The sequence below is a fragment of the Sesamum indicum genome, linkage group LG10, assembly GCF_000512975.1.
Source record: "Sesamum indicum cultivar Zhongzhi No. 13 linkage group LG10, S_indicum_v1.0, whole genome shotgun sequence".
In the NCBI taxonomy this organism is placed as follows: Eukaryota; Viridiplantae; Streptophyta; class Magnoliopsida; order Lamiales; family Pedaliaceae; genus Sesamum; species Sesamum indicum.
In genome coordinates this window covers 578,421-596,959 of record NC_026154.1, presented here as the reverse complement: position 1 = coordinate 596,959, position 18,539 = coordinate 578,421, and the positions used below count along the sequence as shown (strand labels likewise).

Below are 18,539 nucleotides of genomic sequence, written 5' to 3'. Positions count from 1 at the left end.
TGGGGAAAATAAGATTGTTAAGCTTTTCTATTTGTCAGATTTGTCGGAGGTCATGCTGTTGTGCCTCATATTCTTTTTTCACGTTTCCCGAACATCTCCTTACCCACCTCGCCAAAAATATAAGATTTTTCATATAATGTCTTTTTAAAAATGAAAGCAATAAGCAAAGAACCTTTATAATTTTTTGAAGTATAATTGAATCAAATTTTGGTACGAGAATTAAGAGTAAGTAGGTAAAGTATGAGAATTTCATTTTGTAGGTAAAGGGTGGAGAATACAAAGAAAAAGAACAAAAGGCTAACATTATAACACAACGATCAGAGCATTTTCCAGCTAGTACTGGTGCAGCGTCCCAGATCAAACACCAAGACAGAAATAACTCAATTTTGCATAGCTGCAGGTGAACAGCATTAGTTTGGGAGGGCAAGTAGACATTTGTGAAAAAGCAGAAAAGAATCCTACTTTGGTCCCAAACATGGGGAACCAAAAATTACAAGTCTACATGCATAGCATCCGCCAAAAGTACTTTCCGATCAGCTGATACAAGATGCTAACAGACAAAGCAGATTAAGGGCAAAAATTCCCATAGAACAGAAACCTTTGATGACAAGCAGTTAGCTTCAGCTAGAGTTACAGCACCATCCCCTGCTCGAATCAACCAGACCCACAAAAGCTATCAACTAAAAGTAATGATTGCTACTCCCACTGAGGATGCCAAAACAATATTTATTCTTTTTGATTGACATCAAGACTTTTCAGTTTCGATTCCAACTCGTGCTGACTAGCGTCATCTTCATCCCCAGATTCCTTGTCATCAAAATCCTCTCCGTCAGGGTCATTCTCATCCAGGGGGGCAAGTTTATCAGGACACTCTTTAAAGATATCCTTCAACTCATCAATACCTTCCTCAGAAATGAAGTTTCCATTAACATTAAGGAACTTGAACCCAGGCAAATGCAACAAAGCCTGAGCCAAAGATCTAGCGGCAACCCTTCTTAGAGAGTTCTGGCTCATATCCACTTCCTTCAACTGGTCATGGCCTTCTCCCAGTGCTTGGCTTATCGTAATTGCACCATCATCCTTAAGATCATTCTCTGACAAGTTCAACTTGACAAGAGACTTCTTTGTAGCAATGCAAGCAGCTAAGCTGGGAGCTGCTTCAGCAGTGATATCATTTCCAGCCATCTCCAATACTGCAAGTGCTGGTGCTGACTCCTTGAGAGCATTGGCTATTGCAATTGCTCCATCATCTTCCAGATTTAGATAGCTCAAATAAATCTCTCTGAGACACTCATGTTTACGGAGAGCATCACTAAGCTTGACGCCAGCCTCTACACCAAACATGTTGTCCCGAAGATCAAGTTTCTTCAGATTCCTACACTGTGTAAGTGCCTCAGTCAATGCAATCCCCCCTTCAGAGCCAACTCGGGTAGATGAGCATCGAAAATCCTCCAATAACGGACAACGCTTCAGAATCTCAGAAATCGCAAGAGCCCCTTCATCTCCTGTCATATTGTTATGAAACTGGAGAACTCTAAGCTTCTCTGTGGAAGGAACCAACTCACAAACAGCTTCTGCAGCTTCCTTTGAAATCCCATCATTCATAAGATATAGTTCCTCCAAGCTAGTCTGAGACTGCAAAAGCTTCCCAAATGCTCTAACTCCTTTCTCACCTAAGGCATTGTCAGATATATTCAGACTCTTCAAATGAGAACCTTCCAGGGCTTCAGAGAAAATATTCATGACATCAAGAGCTTCCGCCTCCGGTCTTCCTGCAACAAAATCTGACAGATCCACTTCCTTGAGTTGGTTCTTAATGGATGCTAAGATGGGTCCAGCAACATGAGCTGCACCTAGACCAAAACTTCGATTGCTAAAACATATTTTAGTGCAAGAATTTCCAGGGGCCTTTAAGGGACTCAAAAGTGTTTGAGCCTCATCTTCTTCAATAAATGCCCGCTGACCTTTGGAAATATCGAAAAACATCTCACAGGAAGCAGAATCAACCTCAGATTGCAGTGCCTCCTTTTCCTCTATCCTGGAGCCTCCCTTGAGAACGTCTAATATTAGCTTACTGCATTCCCTGGCATACAACTGCACAGCAGAACTGCCATCTCCATCAGGTTCTTGTTCGTAATGTTGATTTGCACTAGCAAAAGCTAATTCCTCAATTTGTTTGGCATGTTTTGAAGCCTCAACATTGCCGAGACTGCCATACTTGCGGGTGAAAATTGTTGGAGTAGAGAGATTATTAGTCATTCGTTCAACCAGCATCTGGCGTGTGTTCTGGCTAGGGGGCCAGAGTTTAATGGTAATGTGCCGGCGTTCTCCATTTGTTGTTTTGGCATCCATCGGACAAAACCTAAATTCCAAAATGTTGCAAAATATTTGTCAATATAGCATGTTAATTATTAGGCGACGAATGGGAGAAATTAACAAATTGAACAGTAGAGTAGCAGCACCAGCAGCAAGATAACACCAAAAAGGTCCAACAATAATCAAGTTCAGATACCAAATCAATGTGGATCATCTAAGAAAACATTTATCTGAAATGGGGAATAGCCAAGAATATCAGCCATGCCAACTAAACACTAAGATAATTTTCCAACACACAACTGCAATGTTTCAAAATCCTGAGCCATACTTACATTTGGGATCAATAAGAGATACATCATTCACAAACATCACAAATGCAGAAAACTTGTGCTCAACCATTGATCGAAGTCTAACACTAGTTTATGCAAACTTGTGAACAGTTCTAAGCATTTGGTGGCCCAGGAGATGGAGTGTGATACACTACTAATATAATTAATCATGTTATGAAAGCATACAGAAGGTGAACTCTTTGGATCCTCATAACTAGGAGGTCCAAAAGATCCTTATTTCAGTAATGAATCACCATCCACCAGGCATAAGGTAGATTAGGTCATTCAGGCTAAATGGAGTTACAAATGGAGGGAAATGGTAAACTATTTATGAATATAAATGATGCATCCACGTTAATGATTACTCTACAATGTTTTTCATTTATTTTTACTTCACAAAGCCATTTACCATTTAACATTGATTTCTTGAACTGTTTTAAAATTTCACCTCTTCCCCGTGTAAGTGTATCCTGCAGCTCTCTACCTATTTATATTATGTTATTTTCAGATTTGAACATTGTTGCCTTATTTCTTCTAAATTCTTAAGGTCGCTTCCATATATGAGTTCCCTTTTCAAGATACTAGTGTTCACACACACAAACTGCAACATCATAATATAAGTATCTGTTCCTCCCCCCAACATTTTACGTAGGAACCTGAAAGAACAGAATAAACATTTAAAATAATATTCATATGAACAAATACAGTACACAAACATATGCCCATGCTCGAACTTGTTTTCTCTGAGATAAAGCTCAAGATCTGAAAGTAAGCACAAATAACAAATAGAAACATTGCAGAGAGAAATAACCCATCACCATCAACACGCAAAGCAAACTTGGATTAGGCCAACAAAACATAAAGGAAAACGTTTTCCTTAGTTGTTACGGAAGTAAAGGGACGAAGGCAAATGCTTGTAGAAATAAAGAGAAGACGACTAGCACTTAATGACCTAATACTTATTCATTTATTTCGTCACAGTACTTAACTACATTTCCAACAAAAAAAGAATCTAAAAATTACTTAGTTCCTCCGATAGGATACCGTAAAGAAATCCATTTTTCATTAATTTGACTTTCCCTTGCCACTTCCCTTGGCTGAATGCTACATCCAAACGAACCATTACCCCCAATTACGACAGATCCACGACAAAAATCAAACCTTTCAAATATGATAAAATACTGAAAACAACACCTCGACTGCTCAAAAAACTAAAAATAAAAGCAAACCCACGAATGCATTTGCTTGTTTAGGTGAGTTTTACTTACAGAAAGTGAAGCAAGAAACAGAAACCCTAAAAACCCTAAAATGGAAAAGAACATCGGAGGAAAACTTTTACCGAAAAAGAAAAAGAAATTGATAGATAAAAAGAAAAAGAAAAAACAGGAATAAATGGCAATACCTGTGTCGTCGAGGTTTGTGGATTTTCTGACAGTAGCGGGTGCGGCTTCTTGAATGTGTTCGCCTCTGTGTTACTATGTATGTATTGTATGGATAGATGAGGGGTAGAAATAAAAGGAACTCAAAACCAAAATGAAAAATGTTTTGGGGGGAACTGAAAATAAACAAACTTTATGGTAAATTTTTGGGTAAATTACAATGAGCTCCCACTAGGTTTGTTATAATTACGAAAACTCTTTATTATTTTTAAAAATTTATAAATGTCCCTCTTATATTTAATAAAATTATGTAATCATTTGATGGATGTACGAAATTGTCAATTTTACTTTTATTATATTTTTTATTTTTTAAAAAAAATTAAAAACTTATAGAAAAATGAATGGGATGGATGAAAATTTTTTAAATATTATAAAAAATTTATCTACTTAGTCCATAAAAAATAAACAAAATTAAAAATATATAAATTATAGTATTTAATCCACAATAGCTTTTTGGTAAGTTTAACATAAAAATAGAATGAAACCTAACGAATTGAATTAATAAACGACTATTAAAATTAAGAGGGTATTGATAATTTTTCAAATAATGATGAGATATTTGTAATTATGTCAAATCTAAAAAATTATGGTAATTTATCCTAAATCTTTTGATGTCCTACTTTCATGTCTTTCTTATATGAATATATATATATATATATATTGTGAATGTGTCTATTTCTTCTTTTAGTACCCTTACAAATACTTTCTCTTTTATAGTTACGTCTAGTTTATTTTGTGATAGAATTAAAAAATACCTTATATTATTTATATTAGTGGGTTGAATTATTTAATATAAATAATAATTAATAACAAACTTTTAAATTAGAAATGGGCTTCCATAATATAAAATAAACACCTTATTTTGATGTATATAACTACTTATACAGTTTAATAATAAAAAATAAAGAGCAATACTATATTATTTATTTTCTTTTTTTCTGTTTCATTTTAGAAATAAAAAAACATGCCAACAACAGCATAGTGCTGGAGTAGCTCAGTTGGTTAGAGCGTGTGGCTGTTAACCACAAGGTCGAAGGTTCAAGCCCTTCCTCTAGCGGCCCCAGCTGCCCCCCTTCTGGCTAGTTTCTCCTACTTTTTGAATTTAGTCGGAAATCTAGTTAAAAGTAAATAAAGCATAGCTCTCTTCTCTATATGGGTAAGGTTATCGATCATACGAGGGAGCATTGCTGGAAGCCTTAAATTATCTGTTGCTTCCTCTATAACTATTTGTGCTGCATATCTCTCTCACCACTTGATCAACTGCATCTGTTGCACATTTTTCGTCGTGTCCACAGAAACCTGAGGATCCATGCATGACTAGATATGCTTCTTTAAATGTGACTTAGTTTCCAAAGGAAATGGCTGACTTGTCATTATTTGCTCTACAGTACTTCCTATTGTCTCTATTTCTTCGTTGGGTATCAAGATATGGGATTTCTGTTGCACTTGTGAAATGACGACTGAATCAGCTGCGCGCATGACATTCTCTTCATGTGTTGATCAGCTTCCTGCAGACACCCCAAATTAAGGTACCTGCTCCACCCAACCTTCCTGGATTTGGAACGAAGTTAATGTTTTCTATATACTCATGATCTTAACTTTAAAGAAATATGTAATAATGAGCGTACAACATGATCAAAATAATTGCAATGTAATATTTTCATTTTTAACATATTATTCAAACTTCAAGGAGCTATAATTAGCGTACGTTTTTATATCCATTAAGTCTAATTACATGTAAATTATACACCTTATATATATATATATATAGCTCGAATCATGCAATATTTAAGTGTGTGTGTGTGTGTGTGTGTTGGCTTCATGTTCATCCATGTCCAGTGGGGGCTCATTGATGTGCTAGCTAGAGGCATGTTTCCTTAAATCCTGTTGAACAACACTTCTGGGAGGGGTCCAAAGACAGAGACCTTTAGTTTAATGTTACAAGCCCACATCTAGGCATATTTATATTTTAAGAAAATTTGGTATAATTACATAAAATTGATCAGATATAAATTATTGTATCTACTTTTCTTGCAATTGCTTGCCAGAAAATATGGCGATTTTGATGAAATGGCTCTTTTACCTTTCATAGAAAATTAGGAGACCCTTCCTAAAGTTTTACAAGAATTATATATATACAATATCCCTAATGCAGATATTAATATATGTAAAGGAGCTTTGTAGTTAGTGCTTTAATGCTGTACCACATTGGTAATAGCAATAAATGTAAAACAATATTCAAACCAAGAATTATATGCTCCGACACTCGTTAATTTACATAGTAATCTCAACAGATTCCCATGTTCTATTTTTATGTGTATGTTAATCTTACTTAACTCAAAAAAATTCATAGGGTTTCCACATTCTCTGGATCATGTTTCCCACTAGCTATTCTCTTCCTGGAAACTAATTAAACCACATAATGAAGATGATTTTTTTTAAAATAGGATATTATATAGTTTAATAATTAGTTTCTGATGATAACATTCAAGAAAAGAAGTCAGTCAGCATCTAAAATGTCAGTGCATGCAGCAGAATCGGCTGATATCACATCAATTAATCTACAGAAAATAGTAATACACCAAAAACATGCATGAAATTAATCATCAATACAACCATAAACAAATCAAAAAACAACATTTCTACATCAGTAAATATCGACATACATTCCTGCCTTCATCATCTCACCTCTCTCATCTTGCTATCCTTCCTAGACGAAAATAGCGGAGGCAATGCGCTGTTCTTGGCCTGCGTGCAAATAGGCACATTAACCATAGGCCTTATCCTTATACTGCCTGTTCTTGTTCTCTCCTCTCCCTTCTTGATCCTCTTCACAGCTTTCTCAGCTTTACTCCTCACCCCTTCTTTGGTCTCCTCCGGTGGCGGGATTTCAGCCAGTGAACTCCTAGAAGAGGAGGACGAAGAAGAAGACGACGACGCAGACGGAGATAAAGTCGACGAAGCACGCTGTTTTCTCAACCTCAGCAACTCCTTCCATAAAACTGTGCATTTGGGAGGCCTGGGGGAGGGATCATCGTCGAGAAACCAGCTTATTCTGCTCTCCTCCTTGATTTCCTCAGGCCCATCTTCAGCATTCTCCGTTTTCAAGCTGATCTTGTCAAGTTTCTCCGCCTGCGTTTGCCAGAAGGGAAGCAACTTGCCCTCAGAGAACACTTCATCAGCTGTAATCATGGTGTTTGTTAAATTTCCTAAGAGAAACTCGAACTCCGCGTTTCGTCCAGGTTTAGGTCTTTCCTCCTCATCGTCTCGCACTTGCTCTACTTGGGGGTTCGGACATATGGAAATGAAGTTGCTTTCGTCGAGAAACTCGGAGGAGAAGGATATCCGGCCGGGGCTGGAGCTCGGCTCGACGGTGTCGGGTGTGGGTTGAAAGGATTGGAGAGAGACCATTTGTGATGGAAAGGAGAGAAGAAGTTTGTGGGAGTAGTAGGTTAATTGGGTGGCGAGCAGTTTATGTGGTAGAAAGTAGAAGATGCGTGCATGAGTTTATAAAGAGCGGGAGGTAGTAAGCGCGTTTTTACTCATCCATATTCCATCATGCCTGCCTTAGTTTCTTTTCTACTTTTTTATCTAAGGATGGTTTGAAAAATACTCTTATGTCTACTATCACTTAAATCTATATATTTTACCAGGTAGACCATATGTGTATAATTTTGTAAATATAGTAAATGACCACCATTATTAGATTACTTGTCCAAGTATTTGTAAATTAATTTATACTTTACTCGTGATGTGTACAATTTAATTAAATCAGATCAGTTGAATACGTTCTCATATAATGTAGGTATGTACGCTTATATTTCTTCTGGTATATATATAAAACCTATAAGGTAGAAAATCATAAGAACCACATTAGGAAGATTCGAGTTATATAGCTCTCAATGTCTAGGTAGCGAAAGTTGCACTTGGGGCACGAAGAAATGATACTTATTTATAAATTTTTTTAGTCATAGATGTCACGTAAACCATATCTAAAAATGATCAAGAGTCACCATGAACCTATATATATTCAAGTTTTGATCGAGCCAGTTGGAATGACCCGAATAAAAATATGCAAATCTTGGTATGTTTCATAATTAAAGATAGAACTAGATGTATCTAATTTTTGTACGGCCTTTAAGAGATTGCGCTCATATCCTACCAGTAAAGTAGGATATATATACATTAATGAATCAAAAATCAAATTTCAATAATATAATTATAATATATATATATATATATAGTGCATGAAAAATCCTAGTGTACAAAGGAGGTACGTACGATTTATTCTATTTGATTGAATGTCGTAACATTGATTCTTGTTCTTATAATTTGGGCGGTGGTGAGAATATTAAGAGTAAGAAAGTGGTCCGGTGAAGCTGAAACAACGTTGTATATGGAGTTTGGGGACAGCACATGGATCGGACACACACCGTGGGTGGGAGGTGGGAGGTCATCAAGCACAAAAAGCTTCCAACCATGTATACATTATGGAGTTGTCGTACGTTGCCCAAAACTTGCAAGCCTATGAGTAATAAATAGACAATTGAGAAGCTTGCAAGACTCTCTGTGTCTCTCCACTCGAACACTACCTCATGATGAATATAGGAGACTCACATCCATGCATGCATCTCTTCAATTCAAATTCACTACCTCCACCCTCAGTTTTCTAGTTTGAATTTGAATTTGAATTTTAGCTCAGCTCATATGAAATGCAAACTCTACATAAATTAATATCAAATTTTATTGTGTAATAAGTTAATTCAAATCCCACATTCTATTTGATGATACTAGATAGCAAGACTATATTAGTATTTTAGAACGTGCTTATTAAGATAATTTGAAAAGTCGGAATTATAAGTTATACAACAATGAATTAAACAAACTCGACATAATTAAAAATGAAATGAAAATAAATTAATTGGTATCTAGTCTATATTTTCATCCAACATCTAAAAATTGGATTATTCAGTTATGAAGCCATTAGATGAACTATATTTTATAGAATATAATTTTTTTTATTTTTCTAGGTGGGCTTTCTTGAATTTTGGTCTCAAGATTATTTAAGAAAAGACAAAAAAGGGGATAATTAATATTTTAGTTGATGGGAGATGAATGATTAGACATGGATTAGTCAAAGAGAGAAAAGGGTGTAGTATTCTGACCTTTCATGTAACACACATAGATCATACTAACATGGGAGGAGTAGTCCTAGGCATGTGTCATCACATGATTCTAATTACATCCCATGTGAAACTGTGTATTTCCCCACTAAATCAAGAAAAAAATTATATGTTCTTTTACATCTCTACCCCTTCGAGCACTTCGTTTTCTTACCCTACTTTCCCATCGCGCGGGAGGGTATTTTTGTCTTTTGTCGTGTTCTCAAGTTGAAGATATGTTTGTTCAAGTCTTAATTATGATTTGAACACTCTAATTATATCTCCTCTAGACAGCTAATCAAACATTGGGTAAACCTTTTTTTGTATTTTTATGTTTTGGGGAAAATACACTTTGCTCCTTAAACTATTCGTCATGTAATATTTATTCCCTTAAGCTAACAAATATAACAGTACTTACTCCCATGGTTGAATAAAAATACCCCTCATATATTGAACAATTATATTATTTTTAATATATTTTAGTATTTAACGCATTAAATCTATTATTTTGTTTAGGAGAATAATTGTTACATGACGAATAGTTCAGGAGAACAAAATATATTTTATTCATTTTTTTTTAAGTATAAATATGTTGTAAAAATTAGTTTTCAATTACTTCATACAGCTAATCAGAATTATTGTATCGAAATTACTCTAGCGCAACTTAGGTTGGACTTCTAGAAGCCTGCAATGTATTCAATTTTTTACTTTTAAAAAAAAATAATTTTATATAGATAGTATCGATAATTTATTTATAATATTACTCGTTGATCCCAATTTATAGTATCTATTTCTGCCAGATATGATTTTAAATAAAAATTAAAAAAAAGTAAAATTTTTGTATGGATTTACCTATATTACTGCTAGTTCTTAAATGGTGATTGTGATTTAATAATAATCTCAAATGAAAGGATACATTCGAATGTTACGAGATTGAATTTTACTCGTGACGTTTTAATGAAAAAATTAATATTATTATTTATTTTTTTAAGAAAAAAAGACACAATATAAAGTATTTTGAAATAAATTCAAAAAAAAAAACAAAAGAGTCGGGAAGAGGCATTAAAGACAGAATTTATGATGAGAAGCTGCAAACCCGGGAAAAGGCCCCGAAAGCAAGCAATGTGGTTTGAATTGAGGGACCCCTTTGTGCGGGTAAATTAAATTATTGTTCGTCTTAAAAAATTAATAAGGGTAGTGGAGAGATTTTTATTGTTTGGACAGGTGGATGAGCCAATTTATTATTGTGAAATGATTACAATTATAAGGTGAATTTTAATCGTCAGCAATTAATATATATTAAGTATTCATATCAAGTTAATATGTTAATTACTGTCCATGTGGTACATCTCAATTGGCGAAGTTGAGGCCCATAATTTTAGAGATTATGGATTCGAATCCCGCCTTATGCGTAGGATGTTGTGTTGTTTCTATCGAATAGTAAATATTAATTAGATTGATTGTTGTAATTGATAATAATAATTCATCACTCATAACTTTAAAAAATAAATAACTATTATTAAACTTTGATGGGGTCCTCAGTTGTATTAATAGCTGCTTTTTTGCATGTCCGGAAATATTAGTCCTATTGCATTCTTTTATTTATTTATTTTTTCGATAGGCTAGTGCATTGAATTCCATGTTAAATAATTCATGAATCTATACCTATTTATGTCACTTTTTTATACTTTGAAAGATGTCCCAAATATCACGAGTTTTATACATGGAAAGTAAGTGTGTGTGTGTGTGTGTGTTCTTTTGGTGTTTAATTTGGTTGAGGTTGGATTATTTGCATGTGGATTTATGTAAAATACAATTTAAAATAGGTATTATAATAAATAGATGGTATTTGGCTGATTTTGAGTATATTTCGAGTTATGTTTTAAAAAATCACACAAGATTGACGTTAAATATACGATATAGTATGTCTCATGATGAGTTTGAAATCAAATTAAAACCTCGACATCAAGACTATCACAAAATTTGCTTTACTACTCTACTTATTTTATTTATATAATAAACACATAAAATATTCAGTATGAATCCGTGATTATTGATTCTTGATAGTTGAGACCCATCAAATAATTTCAAATTTGTGTAGGCCCCATTATAATAAATTAATGACAAATTCAAAATTGAAATCCCTGGACGCAACGTATAGTTGGCAGGCTGGGTTTCAGTAGAACGCCAGACTGACTTGTAATGACAAGTGTCATACGTACTTGATGCATTCAACCTGTAAATTAAATGCATTTTGAGAAATGAGAGCTTAGTCTGTATTGCAGTGCAATCGAGTTTGACTTGTCCTTTTTCATCTTTTCATTGCAACATAAGACGTCATGGCTTTTTCTCTTCTTTTACAGGTTGGTTTGGTTCATGTGCAATGTTGGTTTGGTGTAAATTGAAGTTATTGTATGATTATGAATTCTATTACCGTATATAGGTTCTAATTTGTTTTAGCAGTAATTATGGATGGATTATAATTTATTATTTTGGTTGTACGAAATATAATTCGTGTTCGTTGTATGAGGTGTTGTCAGTTCTAATTTTATTAACAATACAAATTTTCTCTTAAAACGACAAATTCTTATGGTGAAAGGATTTGAAATACATGACAGCAACAATTACAAGTAATTGAATCCTAAACAAAGAAAGTGCACTTTCGATGGTGCAAAATTTCTTAACATTGTCTTCATTCAGCTGCACTGTCCTTATGTATGGGCTCCGGGCCTTGAGTAAATCTTGATTGGACCGGACTCTTATTTCATTTTAAAATGCTGATTTCTAATCCAGGTAGGATAGAGACAATTCAATGGGCCGAAATTCAAACCTTTATAGTCCAATCGGGTCGTACCAAGTCTCGTTCGGGTTCGGGCCATACCTTATGGCCCATATAACATATATTAATTATAAAATAAAATCCTTTGATGGTACTGAAAGACTATAGCTTGCGTAATAAACCCCTTTAATTGTGCATGCGTCACTCCTTACCTATCTATGCTCGTCATGGGGATTTTTTTATTTTTTTATCAAGATAACTTTTGGGAAATCGAATTTTTTTTTCTTTCCATTTTTCAATTTTTTAAAATTTTATTTTCCCTTATCTTTAAGGAAGAAGGAAGAAAGAGTGAAAGGCTTAGAGGTGGTCCTATGCCTGAAGTTAGGTTGGTAGTTGGCATTGCACTTTTCAACTAATCGCAATTATGCGTTAGGCTTTTCCAATTCATGCCGGTTGCTTATCATCTACAAATTTTTTTTTTCAAATTAATAATTTTCATAGGGTATCTTTTTAATTTATCACAATTAAAAATAATAATTCATCGATCATTCATAAAATGTCATATTATTTATTATTTTAAACTCGTCTAAAACAAAAAGCCCACCATCTTTTTTCCTTATATCACCAAAAATAAAAAATCAAGAAAATTTTGCAATTGGATTTAAATTGAATGAATCTTTGTTAAGTGATTGTTGAAGTAGATCATGCAACTTTTCATCAATCGGTGCATGTGACTTTGCCTCCTTTCCCCCACACATGTGGAGCTAACTACTTTTCATAGACAAGTGCCCACAATCACTTTTATCACATAAATAATGAACCATATCTAAAAAAGAAAGTTTTTTCCTACATGCTTAAATTATTGTGGGCCTAGATTAAATCAAAAATAAAATAAAATTATACTACGTTATTATTTTTAGAAGAAAATTAAAAAAATTAATTTTTCTTTAAGTGGTAAGTATATAATTATACTACTATCTCAATATTCAACCAATACAACTGTAAATAATGAAATAAATTTATATAAAGTTAGACAAATACCCACACATATGGTAGTATTCGAACTTATGACATCAAATTTCATGATTAGATTTCAGTTTTATCCATTAAACTTAGACATCATTGCTATGAATATATTGCTTTTGAATATATTTAAATAGATTTATAGAGATTCTAGTTAAGTGGGAAAATTGGGATTTGTGACTAAAAGTTTGCGAGTTTCGGTTACGGCAAATTTTATAATAGTTGGTTATAATTTACTTAATAAAAAAATAAATAATGAATCTATGATGTACAATTTGAAAAATAATTAAAAAAAAAAGATATGGTTACTATAAATATAATAAATGCCAATAGTCCCAAACAGAAAAATCTTGGCCCCAAACACTCCCCAGAAAGTAGAAACAGAAATTCGATAAGCATAGTCATCATGTGTGGGGCTTCTATAAGCTGGGTCTGGTCCGTGTGGACCGACACCCACATTTGAAAGGCGTTTGCGTTGCAAGTACAAATCATGATTACGTATCTACCACAGAATTTAAGGCCCATTTGGGAAAATCTTATGGATTTTTGTGTAGTGGCTAACCCTGGATTCGTTGTGTAGGGCACCCCACCACCCTCCTTATTTAATTATTTGCATATTGACCCACAAAAAGTATAGGGTTAGATGTACTTTGCTCCTCTAAAATATACATAAATTATATTTACCTCTAGATTATAAAATATAACAAAATAGTCGTTCATGATATATATTAATTTTTTATAACGAAAATATCCTTGCTATTTACACCCTAAATATAACCTGAATTATTGAAAATTTTTTATTTAAAATAAACACTACCTAAAATTTATGATTTTTATATTGATTATAGAATCTGACTAAACTTCATAAATTTATAATTCTTATATTTTTTTACATAAATAGTAAAAAATTTACATAAAATTTGCTTGTATTATTATATATACTGATTGTTTTAAAATACATTATCAGTACAAATTTAAAATATTACATCGAACTTATATATGTATATATACTATAAAACATGCAAATATGTAATATAATTAATATAATATTCTACATTTTTTTTACGTAATGATATGATATGTCTTTATTATGTGGCCATGTAATTGATTCAGAATTTATAAGATATAAAATATATTTTTTCTATAATATTGTATGCATTATGCATTGATTCATATTTACATGTACTTTGTTTTTTTGAAATAAATTGGATCGAACGTATTGTTTTTTTTTTTTTAAATTATAATCTTCAATTACAAATTGAAATATAAAAAAAAATAAAAATTGCTGCAATCCATAGTACAGAACAAAAAATGCATTTTTCCTATTTGGTTTGACATCAATTAAAGGCAAAATCAAATTTTCAATACGTAAACGTACTTTAATTTTCATGGTTATGAATTTTTCTGATTTGGGAGTACTTGTAAGAAATTTAAAATTATATTTAAGTGGTAAGTAAAGAAAAATTCTAATCGAAATCAAACCAATTATAGAGTAAGTGTGATACACTTCCTATATGATTGATCACTTTTCCTTAATTGTACACCAATCAAATAACAAATAGCATTTATCATATGATTGATTCAAATTGATCGAATCAGGTCCATGATAGGATTTCCCGACCAGCTAAATGTTGTTTCAATAGGATTTAAATAGTCAAAGTTAAATTGTATATAATTGTAAGGATATGTGTATGTATATTTTTTTTTCACTTATATGAGTGTGTTTAAATGAATGTAATTTTCTTTATTGTTTATAATTATGAGTTGTTCATATAAATAACTCATTTTTTATTCTTTGTAAGCGTTAATTAGTTACCAATGAAGGTACATATAAGTTAATCATTCGATTGATATATTGAATTAGGGAAAAATGCAATTTAGTCTCATGTGATATTGCAAAATGTGCAAATTACCTCTGTATAAAAGAAAAAAAATTAGTAATTTATCCCCTTATATTTTTTAAAATGTAGTAATTTACCTCCTGTATTTTTTAAATTAAATATTTTACCTTATTAGACTGGGGTAATTTACCTCTGAATCATTAGTATATTAATCGAATTTCAAATGCGACTTTCTTCCACCAATTAGTATAATATTAACAAATTAAGAAGTGTAATAAGGGAAGTATTGGACACTCCAAATCAAGAAACTTCAAAGTTGCTTCATGCAATAAATGCGACACTCTTATACGCTGGAACTACAATTAATGCTATATCCAGGGCACATGCTAGATTCTTGTATCACCTACAAAAATAATTCAACCACTCTACTTTTATATATATATGTATGTTGGTGATCTCCATATTATCAGAAAACCAAAAACTTCAAATTAATTGCAGTAAATTTTATATGTTAAATGTTGATGACTTCCTCCAAATTCTTAGTTATATTAATTATTATGTATGTTATTTTTCATGGATCGAAAAATTTAAAATTTATGATATAAAAGTGAGGAAGAATGAAATTGGGATTCAGGATTCTAAAACAGGAAACTTGAAATAAATATAAGTTCTTAATAACATCGATGGTCAAATACAAATTAACCCAAATTAGCAACTCATCAATTACGTTAATCAATCAACAAGAGATGTTAATAAAATACTCTCAGTTAATTATTTTACAACCATCAAACGTACGTCAAGATTTTTTTTTTTTTTATTTATTTTGGGCTCATCTCTCAAATTTCATTACTGACCATATTCTTGTTCTTGAGCATGGAGTTCTTGCAATGAGCAATTGCACCCTGGATTGCACTCTGCAATTCCTCCATTGACGAAGCATCTGAATTGTACACTCCTGCTCCGGCCCGACCCATTTGTGCGAACCCGAACCCGCTTTTGCCATGGCTGGGGGATGACATCATCGACGATGGGCAGCTCGAGATGCAGCTTCTTCTTCTGGGGTACCTCAAATTCCCTGAAAAGGAATGTGAAATGCTTGTGTTGGTATTCTCCTTTGGATAATTTACGCCTGTCGTGAATTCTTCATCTTTATCTTTCGTCAGGCACAGAGTAGTGTTCGCCGATCTTGAGATTCTTGATGACGACTGCGGTGGACAAGACATTTTCTGTTGCTGCTGCTGTTTCTGGGAGAGCTTTTCGTACAAAGGCTTCACCTTTTTCAAGTACTTCCGTATGACTTCCTTCGCGCTTGAGCTCACGCGCTTCACTGCTGCGCCGCCGGCGGAGTAGGCTGAAGGGGGCGTCGCGTTTTTGTTTTCCTTACGGAAGACGGAGGATAATTTCGCGAGTGAGAAGTACTTTGCTGATTTTCTCGGGTGGTGGTAGTTGAGCGAAAGGATGTCGTTGTCGCTGGCGTTCGTGAGGCGTTTGAATTCGTCGTCGGTGACGGAGCTAGGGCGGGAGGAGTCGCAATCTAGGTGGTGGAGAAGGTCGGCGGCTGAGGAGGAGGAGGAGTCTGAGGAGGAGTGAGAGGCGGTGGAGTCGCGGGATGCGGTGGTGGTGGTGTCGGAGGAGGAGGAGGTGGAGGAGGAGGAGAGAAGGGTTCTGACCATGGAGAGACGGGAGGAGAGGTGGAGGGGAAGGAGCTGGCCCTTATAGAATAACTCGTCAGCTGGGCAGAGGGCGGCGGAGGATTTCCTGGGGGAGATGGAAATGGTGAATTCGAAGTCGGAGGAGGAAGAGGAGGAGAAGGAGTGGGTGGGGGAGGAGGGAAGGGTGTGAGACTTGGTGGTGGGGTAGTGGTGGTCTTTGCGTGTGCGCCGCCCCATGGTGGTGGTAGAGTGGTGGCTGGCTACATTATTGACTGGTGGTGGCAATGGCTACATAGAGTAAGAGAACATGGGGGAAATGAAATCAAAAGGTATCTTCTTATATAATATATATACGAGAGCAATGTAGGTAGGCTGCATGAATTAATGGGCATACCGTTGAAATTTTAATGAAATATTAAATTGTTAACTAACCCTATAGATTAGGGATAATTTATTTTTTCCAATCCCAACTTTTTTCCATCACATACTATCATATTTTAACTTATAACTAATTACATAAATAAAATTTATTTAAAAGAAAAGAAAATAGGATAGATGCATTCGAGAAAAGAGAAAAAAAAAACATAAATATCTTTTATGCATGTATAAATAATATTATAGTAAATAAAAAATAAAAATCGGAAAGAATTAATAAGATGTGAAATTTGGAAGGTCACATGCATGGCGCTGCGGAAACGTCCTGCTTTCATGTTTTTCCCTCTGCTACGTTTTCTGCCCCTCGTCGTATTATCACGTGCTCCGTTTCCCTGTCACGTGTCCCAATCGCAAACTGTGGAGCTGTACCATGCTTAATTATCATTAATTCCTCTTCTTTTTTTTTATTTTTTTTGACCATCTTTAATAAATTAAAATTATTAATCAAATTGTTTGCTTCCTAAAAGGGGTATAAGAATTTGCTTCTTTATAATTTATCAAGAATGTAATATTCTTATATAATAACAATATTGTTTAATAAACCTAGTTCAATTTAAAATAAAAATAATTGACTCGTGCACTAATTTAATTAAATTTAAATCTCACTTCAAACTCAATTCGACCAAGGCATTATGTATGTGTTTTTCTCAAGAAAAAATAATATTTTTCATCTCGTAATTTAAAACTTTTTTAATTTTGATCTTATTGCTTACAGAAATCTCATTTTTGATTTTATAATTTTTATAAAATAATATATATACAAGCATCTGGACTGTTCTATGTACAAATTATTGTAATTTTTTGCATAGTAGAATGCTATTGTTTATGATATAATTATGGTATCCGAGGGCGATTGATGATGAGACTCTTATATACCTTATTTTATTTATTAATTTATATTTCAATTTTCACAATCTTGATGATCACTGGGCGCCTCGATTTCATTTTCAGATGGCGACAAATGCATTGACAACACATGGGATTAAGTAAATTAATAGCGTAAATGAAGGGACATTAATTACGACCATGTCCTAAAATCTCAGTTAGTACAACCTCCTTGATCTTGATTCATGGGGAAAAAGTTGCTACTAGTTTCACGTGGAATGCAAGCATAAGATGGAGGTAATCTCATGTCCCCAAACACGCTTTTGCTTTTATTCGCATTGCATTGCGCGATCATCAAGTAAACCAGCTAATTTTTCAGGATAATTAATCAAAAGATTAATTAGATCTACTTGGGGGAATGAAGTGGGGGTCATTATTAATTATTCTAGTTACTTATTTGTCATTTAGGTTAATATATTATTTCTAAATATTAATTATACCGATCTACGTATTATTTGTAACCCTTTGTGTATTTAATAAAGTTCCTCATGGTCAAAACATTTTGATGCACATTTTGTTATGTGTGCGTAAAATTAGTAAAGTGTTATTGTTCTTTATGTATGATTTTGGTCAATCGTGGATAGTGTACCGAGTCTACTAGCAATTTGAGCTGGAAATAGGATCCACTCAAGGTCCTCAACATCAATATTACAAATTGATTTGAAACATAAGCTATGC

General features: G+C 33.6%; 3 protein-coding genes and 1 non-coding gene across 6 annotated transcripts; 1 reads left to right on the top strand and 3 right to left on the bottom strand.

The window, feature by feature from the left end:
• Nucleotides 282-4,186, bottom strand: LOC105171368 (RAN GTPase-activating protein 2-like). 3 transcript variants are annotated; one of them, XM_011092452.2, is made up of 2 exons: nt 4,048-4,186; nt 282-2,362 (listed from the first exon to the last, which is right to left on the bottom strand). In XM_011092452.2, the coding sequence occupies exon 2, from the start codon at nt 2,350-2,352 to the stop codon at nt 727-729; it is 1,626 nt and encodes a 541-aa protein (XP_011090754.1). In that variant the 5' UTR covers nt 2,353-2,362; nt 4,048-4,186; the 3' UTR covers nt 282-726. The 3 variants fall into 3 exon arrangements, with proteins under 3 accessions (XP_011090754.1, XP_011090757.1, XP_011090756.1); XM_011092455.2 differs by lacking the exon at nt 4,048-4,186 and adding an exon at nt 3,914-3,990; XM_011092454.2 differs by lacking the exon at nt 4,048-4,186 and adding an exon at nt 3,464-3,599.
• TRNAN-GUU lies at nt 5,068-5,141 on the top strand. Its single transcript has one exon. It is a non-coding gene; the product is annotated as a tRNA-Asn (tRNA).
• On the bottom strand, nt 6,641-7,711 carry LOC105171367. The gene has a single exon (XM_011092450.2). It carries the CDS (start codon nt 7,493-7,495, stop codon nt 6,764-6,766), a length of 732 nt encoding a protein of 243 aa, XP_011090752.1. The 5' UTR covers nt 7,496-7,711; the 3' UTR covers nt 6,641-6,763.
• On the bottom strand, nt 15,613-16,882 carry LOC105171366 (probable membrane-associated kinase regulator 1). Its single transcript, XM_011092449.2, has one exon. It carries the CDS (start codon nt 16,776-16,778, stop codon nt 15,726-15,728), a length of 1,053 nt encoding a protein of 350 aa, XP_011090751.1. The 5' UTR covers nt 16,779-16,882; the 3' UTR covers nt 15,613-15,725.

Coding starts and splice junctions, on each gene's coding strand:
- LOC105171368 (XM_011092452.2), bottom strand. CDS start 2,352: ATGGATGCCAAAACAACAAATGGAGAACGCCGGCACATTACCATTAAA.
- LOC105171367 (XM_011092450.2), bottom strand. CDS start 7,495: ATGGTCTCTCTCCAATCCTTTCAACCCACACCCGACACCGTCGAGCCG.
- LOC105171366 (XM_011092449.2), bottom strand. CDS start 16,778: ATGGGGCGGCGCACACGCAAAGACCACCACTACCCCACCACCAAGTCT.